Below are 13,209 nucleotides of genomic sequence, written 5' to 3' on the forward strand. Positions count from 1 at the left end.
TCCCATTTCACACCATCTCACCTATTACAATTCATAGGTGCAGACCTAAACACCATCACAGCAAAAGCTTTTCTTCCAAGAGACTGTGCTCAAACACTCGCTCTCCTGGCACACTCTTTCCGAACTCAATCTCAAGTTACAGCTCATCAGTGCCTCACCCTACTCTGTCACATGGCTTCCACAGTTCATGTCACTCCCATGGCCAGACTGACCATGCGACTAATGCAATGGACACTCAAATCTCAGTGGATTCAAGCCATTCAACCATTGTCCATTCCCATTCAGATAACGCAGGAACTACGCTCCTCCCGCCTCTGGTGGACATCAATGAACAACTTGCTCAAAGGCCTACCTTTTCAGCAACCAGTTCCCCAAGTGACTTTAACTACAGATGCATCCACCTTGGGCTGGGGAGCACACATTGGTCATCTAAAGACACAGGGAACGTGGACAAAACTCGAAGCCTCTTTTCAAATAAACGTCCTAGAGCTTTGAGCTATACGTTATGCGCTACATGCGTTCAAGGACTGCCTTTCACACAAGACTGTTCTGATCCAAACGGACAATACAGTAGCCATGTGGTACATCAACAAACAAGGGGGAACAGGTTCCTACCTTCTTTGCCAGGAAGCAGCACAGATTTGGGATTGGGTCCTAGCACATTCAATTCTTCTACCGGCCACTTACCTAGCAGGCATCAACAACATAGTAGCCGATCGCCTAAGTCGTCAGTTCCAACCACACGAGTGGTCCTTGGATCCAACGATAGCAACCAAGATCTTTCAATGCTGGGGTCAACCAACAATAGACGTCTTTGCATCTCACCTGAACTACAAAGTGAACAATTACTGCTCTCTGCTTCGACAGGAGAACAGCCTACAAAAGGACACCTTTGCTCGCCATTGGAATTCAGGCTTGTTATACGCGTATCCACTGATACCGCTCTTAACCAAAACTCTAGTGAAGCTACAACAGGACAAGGGGACCATGATACTCATAGTCCCATACTGGCCTCGACAAGTATGGTTCCCCACACTGCTAGACCTCTCAGTCAGGGATCCAATTCGTCTGGGAGTAGCTCCCAATCTCATAACTCAGGATCAGGGTCGGTTGCGCCATCCCAACCTTCAATCCCTGTCCCTGACAGCATGGATGTTGAAAGCTTGATCTTCCAACCACTATATCTCAGGTGCTGATAGCTTCACGTAAACCTTCCACTAGAAAGAATTATTCCTACAAATGGAAACGGTTTACTTTGTGGTGCACTCAGAAATCCATAGATCCTTTCACTTGCCCCACTACTTCACTACTAGACTACCCACACCATCTTTCAGACTCTGGTCTTAGGACTTCATCTGTAAGAGTACATTTGAGTGCAATCTCAGCTAATCATAACAAGCTGGGAGACACATCTATCTCTACACAGCCTCTCGTCAGTAAATTTATGAAAGGCTTAACTCACCTTAAACCTCCACTTCATTCCCCAAGCATACAATGGGACCTGAACGTAGTATCAACCAGGCTCATGCGTTCCCCATTCGAACCCATAGATACCTGTGACCTTAAATATCTTACATGGAAAACTGTATTCCTCATAGCCATTACATCAGCTAGAAGAGTCAATGAACTACAAGCTCTTGTCACATACGAACCTTTTACAAAGTTCCTACATGACATTGTGGTCCTCCGTACTCATCCTAAATTCCTTCCAAAAGTAGTAACGGAATTCCACCTCAATCAATCTATAGTTTTACCAACATTCTTTCCAAGGCCTCACTCTCACCAGGGAGAAAGAGCCTTACACACCTTGGACTGTAAGCGGGCTCTATCCTTCTACTTAAACCGCACTACAGTCCAAAGGAAATCCAGTCAACTGTTTGTATCCTATGATCCAAAAAAACCGTAAAGCAGTGGGTAAGCATACTTTGTCAAACTGGCTAGCAGATTGCATACAATTTTGTTATGAAAAAGCAGGCCTTACTCTTCAAGGGCGAGTAAAAGCACACTCAGTAAGAGCGATGTCACCCTCAGTAGCACACCTTTGCTCTGTGCCTATTCTGGACATTTGTAAAGCAGCAACATGGAGTTCTCTTCACACCTTTGCAGCTCACTATTGTTTAGACAAAGAAGGACGACAAGATTCAGCCTACGGACAATCCGTCTTAAAGAACTTGTTTCCAGTATAATCCCAACTCCTTCCACATCCAACCTTCTGTGATCTTCGGCTGATTCATTTCAACAACAATACTTCACTGTTGCTTCACGACAAAATGACTCAGCCTCTAGCTTGCTAATCACCCATATGTGAGGACTAGCATCCTGCTTGTCCTGGGATAAAGCAAAATTGCTTACCTTGTAATAGGTGTTATCCCAGGACCGCAGGATGTAGTCCTCACGAAACCCACCCGCCACCCCGCGGAGTTGGGTCAGATACGTTTTATTATTTTATTTTTGGCTAACGCTAATTGCTACAAAACAGACTGAAGGGAGACCCCTGTGGCAGGGAATATCATGGCATGCTCAGTAGGCACTCTGGTTCCAGTCAAAAGTTTCATAGAAACTTTGAAAGAAGTTTTTCCGTACATAGGGCTCCATTACTGATGTCACCCATATGTGAGGACTACATCCTGCTGTCCTGGGATAACACCTATTACAAGGTAAGCAATTTTGCTTTTCTGTTGTCGGGGTGGGAGGGGGGTTGAGGGTTGCATTGCTAATTTCATAGTTATGATGATTGCTGATCTGTCTGTACATATTGTCTTGTGTATGGTGCAATCTGACGACTATTTGATTTTTTTGTTCTGACAAGTATGATTGTAAGGCTTTCCTCTGTGCAATCACCTAATAAAATATGTTTACAAAAAAAAAAGAAAGAAACATAAATGCCATGCTGGGTCAACCTAAGGTCCATCAAACCCAGCATTCTGTCTCGAACAATGGCCAGTTCAGGTCACAGGTACTAATAGATCCCTAATAGTTGATCTATTTCTTATATCTCACTCTCAGAGATAAGTGCCGACTTTCCCAATTCTTTCTGGCTAATAACTGTTCATGGACTTTTCCTTCAGGAACTTGTCCAATCCTCTTTTGATCCGACTATGTTAGTTGCCTTGACTACATGCTCTGGCAACAGATTCCATAGTTTTATTGTGCGCTAAGTAAAAAACTGCTTGTTGCTAGATTCAAGGAGTAGCCACTAATCCTAGTGTTGAGGGTAAATAACTGTTTCCTATTTACCCTTTGCACCCCATTCATGCTGGATACAACAGCGAATAAATACCAAGAAAGCTAGCGAGCGTACTTTTACCTGCATTAAAGCTACCCACAGTGTCTGATTCTGTAACTACTGTGAGTGCTGGATATGGCAGAGAATAAATACCAAGAAATAAAGAGAACTAGTGAGCGTATTTTTACCTGCATTAGAGCTATTTGTATGTGATTATTTAGGGACGGGGAGAAAATGCTGCATTTACCAGTTGGAGTCAGTGTGTAGATGGTTTAAGTATATGTATTGTACACTTAAGGTATATGGGGAGTTTATTTTTGAAAGGTTTTTTAAACTACAGGACTTAAAAGCATTTGAGTTTTTAGTATTCTTTCAGTTTCTCTGCTGGGAGAAAGTGGGAAGAGGAAATGACTTGCATTTTAATCTTAGAAGTGGAGCCTCCAGCTGCTGCATTGTCTCCTGTGGTGCAGACTGGTGGGAGAAGTAACTGAATAGTAATTAACAGTGTAAAAGAAAACTTCCATTGTACACCTCTCTTTCTGTGCCTCTGACATGAATATTGTTCTTCCTCAGCTTCATTTTCCTGGAAGAAGGTGGAGCCAAAGGGGAAGGGCCCTTGTCCTCGCCGCAGGCAGTGCTGTTGTATGGTGGGAGACAAAATCATCCTCTTTGGAGGTACCAGGTGAGTGCACAGGTCTCTGTGTGTGGGGGCGAGGTTCCTGGGGCACAGCCTCACATTAGCCATGCATTCAGTCTCTGTATATGGAAGAGGGAGGCAGGAAGAGCCTAAGGATGCAGCCTGTAATTAGGAGGGGGATGTTCTGGATCTGTAAGGGTAGGAGAGATACGCAGCATCTCTGGAATACTACTGCATAACATTTCTGCAGTGCTAATCAATGTACACAGCACTGTATCAACAACATATAAAAGACAGGCCATGCTCTAATCAAGACAAACATATAGGGCAAAAGAGACTTTAGAAATTTTATTTAAGAGCATGGTTAAAAATTGATAAGCCTGTAAGTGGGACAATCAGAAGATTTAAAAGCGACCTTAAAAAGGTGGGATTTTAGACAGGATTTAATTAGGGCACGAGAGGTAGCATAACACATCAGCTCAGGAAGACCATTCCAAGCACAAGGCGCATCCAGGTGGAAAGCACGAAGTCAGGAATTGGCAGTAGAGGAGAAGGGCATAGGTAAGAGTGACTTGCCCGATGAGCGGATTACACAAGGGGGATTGTAGGGAGAGAGAAACTCTGTTAAACATCGAAACTTTGTAAACCGTTGTGATGGCGAAACCGAACGATGATATATAAAACTCGATAAACTAAATAAGAGAGGAGAGGGGAGAGGAAGTGAGGAGCTGCAGAGTGAAGGCTCTTGTAGTGAGTAAGAGGAGCTTGAACTGTATTTGGGTACGGATAGGGAGCCAATGTAGTGACTTGAGAAGAGGGGGTTTATATGGGTGTAGTCCTTTCGTGGATTACAAACTGGTTAAAAGACAGGAAACAGAGTAGGATTAAATGATCAATTTTCTCAGTGGAAAAGGGTAAACAGTGGAGTACCTCAGGGATCTGTACTTGGACCGGTGCTTTTCAATATATTTATAAATGATCTGGAAAGGAATACGACGAGTGAGTTTATCAAATTGTGCGGATGATACAAAATTATTCAGAGTAGTTAAATCACAAGCAGACTGTGATACATTACAGGAGGACCTTGCAAGACTGGAAGATTGGGCATCCAAATGGCAGATGAAATGTAATGTGGACAAGTGCAAGGTGTTGCATATAGGGAAAAATAACCCTTGCTGTAGTTACACGATGTTAGGTTCCATATTAGAGCTACCACCCAGGAAAAAGATCTAGGCATCATAGTGGATAATACTTTAATATCGTCGGCTCAGTGTGCTGCGGCAGTCAAAAAAGCAAACAATGTTAGGAATTATTAGGAAGGGAATGGCGAAGAGAACGGAAAATGTCATAATGCCTCTGTATCGCTCCATGGTGAGACCGCACCTTGAATACTGTGTACAATTCTGGTCACCGCGTCTCAAAAAAGATATAGTTGTGATGGAGAAGGGCAACCAAAATGATAAAGGGGATGGAACAGCTCCCCTATGAGGAAAGGCTGAAGAGGTTAGGGCTGTTCAGCTTGGAGAAGAGACGGCTGAGGGGGGATATGATAGAGGTCTTTAAGATCATGAGAGGTCTTGAACGAGTAGATGTGTCTCGGTTATTTACACTTTCGAATAATAGAAGGACTAGGGGGCATTCCATGAAGTTAGCAAGTAGCACATTTAAGACTAATCGGAGAAAATTCTTTTTCACTCAACGCACAATAAAGCTCTGGAATTTGTTGCCAGAGGAGGTGGTTAGTGCAGTTAGTGTAGCTGGGTTCAAAAAAGGTTTGGATAAGTTCTTGGAGGAGAAGTCCATTAATGGCTATTAATCAATTATTTATTTATTTATTTTAAGATTTTTATATACCGATAGCCGTTCGCACATCGTATCGGTTTACAGAAAACTAAAACTTTTTGACAGTGTCATTAAACAGAATTTTTTTGGCACTGCCATTACATAGAACAGTAATTATACTTAGGGAATAGCCACTGCTATTAATTGCATCAGTAGCATGGGTTCTTCTTAGTGTTTGGGTAATTGCCAGGTTCTTGTGGCCTGGTTTTGGCCTCTGTTGGAAACAGGATGCTGGGCTTGATGGACCCTTGGTCTGACCCAGCATGGCAATTTCTTATGTTCTTAGTGACTTTGGTGAAAGATAATTCATGCAGTTGAATTTCGGATGGATTGTAGCGGAGAGAGATGGATCACTGGGAGACCTGTGAAGAGCAGGTTACATAGTCTAAGCAGGAGTTGATGAGAGAATGGATAAGGGTTCTGGTAGTGTGTTCAGTAAGAAAGGAACAGATTTTGCTGTTGTGTTAGAGAAAGAAACTGCACATTCTAGCAGTGTTTTGGATTTGTGTAGAGAAGGACAGAAAGGAGTCGAAGAGGACTCCAAAGTTATGGCAGAAGGGACTTGGAAGATTGTTATGCACAGAAATAGAGAAGGGAGGAAATGGGGAGGTGGGTTTGGGGGAAAATAAGGAGCTCTTTTTTGGCCATGTTGAGTTCAAGGCAGCAGTGGTACCTCCAGACAGCAATCTCAGACAAGTAGGCTGAATCTGGGACTAGATTCCTGATGACATTTTTTATGTAGAGAGGTAAATCTGGGAATACAATCTTTTATTGGGAAAGGGGAGTGGTAGAAGAGATTCCTGTGAATACCACCTCTTATTAGGGAGTGTATACTGTGTTTTTAAGGATGAAGGCTTATTAGAGGGATTCCAGGGCAAGGGGTAAAGAACCAATCCCCCAGGGTGTCTGTCCTATACCTGTAAGAGTGGGGGAGATATAGGATTGGCCTCTAGAAATACAGCTTCTTATTGGTGTGGGGTCCTGTGTCTGTTAAGCTAAGGGAAAGTGGAGTACCTGGTAAACAACCTGTTCCGTTTCATTCTGCTACACCAGTCCAATTGATATGTGGGTTATGGCTCCCTACCAGCAAATGGAGACAGGGAAAAGTTTCTCAGAGGACAAGCAGGGTGGTAGTCATCACATATGGTTGATATCAGATGGAGCCCAGCACACACAACGTTTGTCAAAGTTTGTAGAACTTTGAACATGCCTAGCATGCCACTATCCACGCATCCACACAGGTTTCCCTCTTCAGTCTCTCCTTTCCCACAGAGCATTCGTCTAGTGGATGTGGAGCTCACTTTGTCTTTGGTTGGAAAACTGCCATGATCGAGAGAATTTTTCTCAGTTCATCGCACCGGGTCCCTCAATCTCCTGGCCGTAGTTAGCGAGCATCATAAATTTGTACATTCCTAGCAGTCTATTTCAGACTGTGCCGTCTCCTGGTGGCTGCTGGCCATCGACCGTTCGCTGGTTGTTTTTTCCGATGGCGGCGCCAGGTTTTTGCCAATGCCTCCAGTGCCCCCGGACTATGTCCATTACAGACCCCTACGAGGTCTGTAATTTGTGCCTGGGTGCGTCGCATAATGTCCCGCGGTGTGCATTCTGCGCCCAGATGACCTCCAATTGTACTTGAAGACTGGAGGATAGCAAATGTAACCCAAATATTTAAAAAGGGCTCCAGGATCCGGGAAACTACAGACCGGTTAGCCTGACCTCAGTGCCAGGAAAAATAGTGGAAAGTGTTCTAAACATCAAAATCACAGAACATATAGAAAGACATGGTTTAATGGAACAAAGTCAGCATGGCTTTACCCAGGGCAAGTCTTGCCTCACAAATCTGCTTCACTTTTTTGAAGGAGTTAATAAACATGTGGATAAAGGTGAACCGGTAGATATAGTATACTTGGATTTTCAGAAGGCGTTTGACAAAGTTCCTCATGAGAGGCTTCTAGGAAAAGTAAAAAGTCATGGGATAGGTGGTGATGTCCTTTCGTGGATTACAAACTGGCTAAAAGACAGGAAACAGAGAGTAGGATTAAATGGACATTCCCTGTACGTACCAGGATCAGTCCAGACTGCTGGGTTATGTCTCCCTTCCAGCAGATGGAGTCAGAGAGAAACAAACCAAAGAGAAGGGCACCCCCTATAGAACCCGGTGTGCCACCTGCCATCCTCCAGTATATCTCTGACTCCAGCAGATGAAAGAGACATTACCTGCGGTCCTGATCCTCACCAGTTTTATTACCTTTGGGGTACCAGGTTTGATTGGGGGGATTCTCTATTGACTAGATCAAACTTTTAAGGATTTAATAAAGTTACAAAAAAAAAAAAGTAGTTGGTCAGCGGTTTGAGTGTTCCACAGGCAGGCGCACGGCAGGGCTATGCCCTGAGGCCGTTTTCCCGGAGTAGTGCTGCAGCCTGGTGAATAGGGGGAGTATTAATCAGTGGGCTGATCACTATCCCCCTCCGTTTCCTGGAGAAGGTTAATTCCTCCGGAAGGTGCTGTTGTCTTGTTTTGGCTCCATGATGTGAATTAAAAAAAATAAAATCGCTGTGGAGAAGTTTTCTTTTATTTTACCCGCTGACCAGCACTTGCCTGCTGTCTCTCCCGGGTACCCGGACGGGGCGGATTAATTCGCCCGGCTGCCGTTCTCGTTTTCGCAGGTTTTTGATGTCGCGAGGTTCTGACTGTGGGGCTTGTGGGGAGCTGGCGTCTCAGCTCTCGCGCAATGGTCTCTGCTCCCGGTGTATTCCCGGGGGCGAGGGACCATCGCGCAGGCCGCATTCTCGGCGTGTAGAAGTTTTGCCACGAACGTGCTGCTCCGACCCGGCATCGGCTTCCAGCAGGCGGATGCCTGCCTCCCCCTCCAGGTGTCGCTGCTGCGGCGGCCATTTTGTCTCCTCGCGCGTCAGGTGCCGGGTCTGATTCAGAGGGAGAGGCTCTCCCTCCATGTTCCCCACCAGAATTGAGCCCCCAGCGGTCCCGCGGGCGGCAGCTAGACCTGGACCCTCCATGTGATGTGCCCTTGGGGTGGGGCTTCTAAGCGGCGGCAGCCATTTTCGTCGCAATTTGTCCTGCTCCTACACAAAGCCTACTTGGAGGCAGAAGCGGACTGGGAGGAGTAGGGGATACCCCCTGCAAAACAGGCCAGACATGCTGAGGGCATGGGAGATAAGGCTTCTGCCCTCTCCTCTGTTATCGCCGGCGGGGCCCTCCATGCCCCTGGTTTCAGTACAGGCGGACCCTACCATAGAGAATATAGGCGATACAGCGGCAGCTGATGAGGGGTCCCAGCCCCCTGGAGGGGGCGATCCTCAGGTGCTCCGCCTGTTCCGTAAGGAGGAGCCGGATCAGTTGATCCCACTTGTGCTGCAGGAGTTGGAGATCCCGGCTCCACAAGCAGTAACAGATTCGTCCCCGGGAGATGCGGTCTTGGCGGGGCTTCGGGCGCCCCCTCGAACTTTTCCTTTGCATCCAAAGCTGTCTCAAATTTTATCCCGGGAATGGGATACACCTGAGGCCATTCTGCAAGTCAGTCGGGCCATGGAGAAGCTTTATCCGTTTCCAACTGAGACTTTGGAGCTTCTTAAGAATTCCGAAGGTGGATTCAGCGGCCGCGGCCTTAGCCAAGCATACCACAGTTCCCGTCATGGAAGGAGTGGCCAGGAGCTCCCGTCAGAAGAGGCGGAGCAGGCGAACCGCATGGAATCTGCAGTGGCCTATACGGCGGATGCTCTATACGACCTTCTCCGCACCTCGGCTCGTACGATGTCATCGGCAGTTTCAGCACTGTGGTTACCGTGGCTCCGGAATTGGTCGGCCGATGCTTCCTCTAAGTCTCAGTTGGCTTCTTTTCCTTTCAAGGGAAAGTTGTTGTTTGGGATGACCTGGAGCAACCTGTAAAGGCCTTAGGGGAGAACAAGGTTTACAAGCTGCCGGAGGATAAACCCCATTCGTTTTGACAGTTCGGCTCCGCTCAAGGATGTTTCGGGGCCAACATTTGTTTCCGGGCTAGCAGAGATGCTCCAGATATTAATAGACAACTGACGAGACGGTCACAGGGATGGTCTCATTCCTTTCGTGCCAGACTGCCTTCCCGAGGGGGCTCTTCACAGAGTTTCCAGGCCAATAAATCGCCTCAATGAAGAAGCGCAGGCTCATTCCTCCGTCTCACAGATAGGGGGACGGCTGTCCTGGTTTCGAGAGGAATGGGCCAAAATCACATCCGACCAATGGGTATTAGATATTATAAATCACAGTTATGCTTTGGATTTTGCCCGGCCTATTCTGGTTTTGTTTCTCGTGTCACCCGGAGGAACGCCAGAGAAGCATCAGGTGATTCGTCAGACTCTGAGGTTGAAGGCCCTAGGGGCAGTTGTTCCAGTCACGCTGGGGGAATGTCGGACCGGTCGATATTTCATTTACTTCGTGGTTCCCAAGGAAGACGACACATTCCGACCAATCTTGGATCTGAAGGATGTCAACAAGGCGTTACGAGTCCCAAGGTTTCGAGTGGAGACATTTGCGATCCGTCATAGCGGCCATCCACAGGGGCGAATATTTGGCTTCTTTGGATCTGACGGAAGCTTCCATTCATATAGGAATTCGGGAACGCCACCAAAGGTTCATGAGTTTCATGGTGCTGGGGGAACATTACCAGTTTTGTGCTCTTCTTTTCGGTCTCGCGACAGCCCCCCGCGTGTTTACCAAGGTTATGGTTAGTGGTCACTGCCAGTCTCCGAGAGGGTATCCTCGTGCACCCGTATCTAGACGACTGGCTCATTCGGGCAAAGTTAGAACAGTTTTGCAAGGAGGCGGTGCGGTCGGTTATACGCCGTCTACACTCGTTAGGATGGGTGGCCAATTATGGCAAGAGCCACCTAGTTCCGTCCCGGGTCTTGGAGTTTTTGGGCGTCCGTTTCGATAGACTTTGCCAGCCACTGTATCTGCCACAGTTGAGAATGGAGAAGCTTATGATTCAGGTTCGGCAGCTATTGGCCCTCCCGGTTCCCACAGCATGGGATTATTTACAGGTACTTGGTTCTATGGCTTCTACTCTGGAAATGGTTCCTTGGGCCGTCGCTCATCTGAGACCCTTGCAAAGAGCCTTGCTTTCCCGCTGGGACCCCAGGTCAGAGGAGTTCCAACTGCCCTTACCTTTACCGGAGACTGCTTGAGCCAGCCTGGATTGTTGGCTAGTGCCGAACCACCTGCTTCGGGGGATGGACCTCGAGCCTCAACAGTGGTTGATCGTGACGACGAATGCCAGTCTCTATGGATGGGGAGCGGTCTGTCAGTCGCACGTGGCACAGGGACAGTGGACATCTCTACAGGCCAAGTGGTCCATCAGTCGATTGGAGACTAGGGCAGTGCGCCTAGCGCTGCATCATTTTCTTCCACGGGTACGACAGCGGGCAGTATGAATCCTCTCCGACAATGCAACCACCGTGGCGTACATAAATCGTCAAGGAGGAACAAGGAGTCAGCCAGTCGCCTCCGAGGCGGACCAGCTCATAGCATGGGTGGAACGCCATCTGGAACGCAGAGCAGCATCGCACATAGCCGGAGCGGACAACATCCAGGCGGATTTTCTCAGTCGGCAATGGCTAGATCCCGGAGAGTGGGAATTGGCCGAAGAGGCGATGCACCTGGTGGTGAGGCGCTGGGGAACGCCTCACATGGAACTAATGGCGGCTCATCAGAATGCAAAAGCGGCCTGATACTTCAGTCGCAGAAGGGAACACAGGTCAGAAGGGGTGGACGCCCTGGTCCTCCCTTGGCCTCTCGGCATTCTACTCTACATGTTTCCTTCATGGCCTCTAGTGGGAAAGCTGCTAAGGCGCATAGACTCTCACCAAGATCCGGTCAGACTGGTAGCTCCGGAGTGGCCGAGAAGACCTTGGTTTTCGGACTTGATCAACCTTGCGACCGAGGGTCCTCTGCGCCTCGGTCACATACCGAATCTACTGCGCCAAGGTCCAGTATTTTTTCGATCAGGCAGCTCGCTTTTGTCTTGCGGCTTGCCTTATGAATGGAGGCAATTAAGAAAGAAAGGCTATCTGGAGGCAGTGATTTCCACTTTGCTGCGAGCATGTAAGACTTCTACTTCTCTCTCCTATATTCGGGTTTGGAAGGTTTTTGATTCCTGGTGTAGCGGGAAGAGGATTTCCCCGCGGAAGGTCTCAGTCGTTCATATCCTTGCCTTTTTGCAGGAGGGCCTCAAGAAAGGTTTGGTGTACGGTTCGTTCGAGTCCAAGTCTCGGCATTAGGATGCTTGAGGGGTAAGATCGATGGCTCTACTGTAGCGGGCCATCCGGATGTAATCCGTTTTTTGAGGGGTATCAGACATTTGAGATCACCGCTGCATGCAGTTTGTCCCTCGTGGAATTTGAATTTGGTGCTTTGTGGTCTTTGTGACTTGCCTTTGTAGGATCTGACACTCAAGACTGTGTTTCTCGCGGCTGTTTGCTCAGCCAAGCGAATTTCGGAACTTCAGGCCATATCCTGCAGAGAACCATTCTTAGGAATTTCTGATTCAGGGGTTTCACTTCGGATGTTACCCTCCTTCTTGCCTAAAGTAGTTTCGGTTTTTCATGTGCACCAGATGGTGGAGTTGCCGGCCTTTACCGAGGTAGATAAAGCCTCGCCTCATTACCAGGATTTGCGGAGATTGGATGTTCGTCGTAGTCTCTTGCAGTTCTTGGAGGTGACCAATCCTTTCCATGTTTCGGACCATTTATTTGTCCTATGGAGTGGTTCAAAGAAGGGGTCTAAGGCTTCTTAGACTGCTATTGCGCGCTGGCTGAAGGAAGCTATCGCATCCGCTTACATATCTCAGGGGAAGCAGGTACCTATTGGGCTTAAAGCGCATTCTATCAGGTCGCAAGTGGCTTCCTGGGCTGAAAGTCAATGTGTATCTCCTCAAGAGATTTGTAGGGCAGCTACATGAAAGTCTTTACACACGTTTGCAAAACACTACCGTTTGGACGTTAGGGATCTGCACGCAGATACTTTTGGGGACAGTGTTCGAGTGGGACTCTCTGGGTCCCACCCCTCTTAGGACAGCTTGGGTACATCCCAGCAGTCTGGACTGATCCTGATACGTACAGGAAAAGGAAAATTGGTTCTTACCTGCTAATTTTCGTTCCTGTAGTACCAAGGATCAGTCCAGATGCCCGCCCATGGGTATGCGAGAGTCCGTTCAGCTAATTGTACTTCTATTTTGCAGGTTTGTTGTTTTGCTATTCTCAGTCTTCGATACGGATGTTTTGCCATTTTTTTCCTTTCTGGACTTGGTTTTCTCTTTTTTTCTTATTCTCAAAGTTCAAGTTTACATTGATCTAGTCAATAGACAGTACTCAATTTTCAGTGGTTATGGCAATTCTTTTTGCTTGGTTATTCATTATACTGGAGGATGGCAGGTGGCACACCATGTTATATGGGGGTGCTTTTCAGCTTCTCTCTGACTCCATCTGCTGGAAGGGAGACATAACCCAGCAG

General features: G+C 47.3%; 1 protein-coding gene across 4 annotated transcripts in view; it reads left to right on the top strand.

Annotated features, from left to right (window-relative positions):
• KLHDC3 (kelch domain containing 3) overlaps positions 1 to 13,209 on the top strand; it is a 243,539-nt gene that overhangs the window by 160,267 nt on the left and 70,063 nt on the right. For all 4 annotated transcript variants that reach the window (XR_003855303.1, XM_029592785.1, XM_029592783.1 and 1 more), the window contains one exon: positions 3,800 to 3,908. Coding sequence is in view for 3 of the 4 variants with exons in the window: in XM_029592785.1 (XP_029448645.1) it covers positions 3,800 to 3,908 (109 nt within the window). In the remaining variant the exon portion in view is untranslated. The remainder of the gene's footprint in view (positions 1 to 3,799; positions 3,909 to 13,209) is intronic.

Source organism: Rhinatrema bivittatum, chromosome 3, assembly GCF_901001135.1.
Source record: "Rhinatrema bivittatum chromosome 3, aRhiBiv1.1, whole genome shotgun sequence".
Lineage (NCBI taxonomy): Eukaryota > Metazoa > Chordata > Amphibia > Gymnophiona > Rhinatrematidae > Rhinatrema > Rhinatrema bivittatum.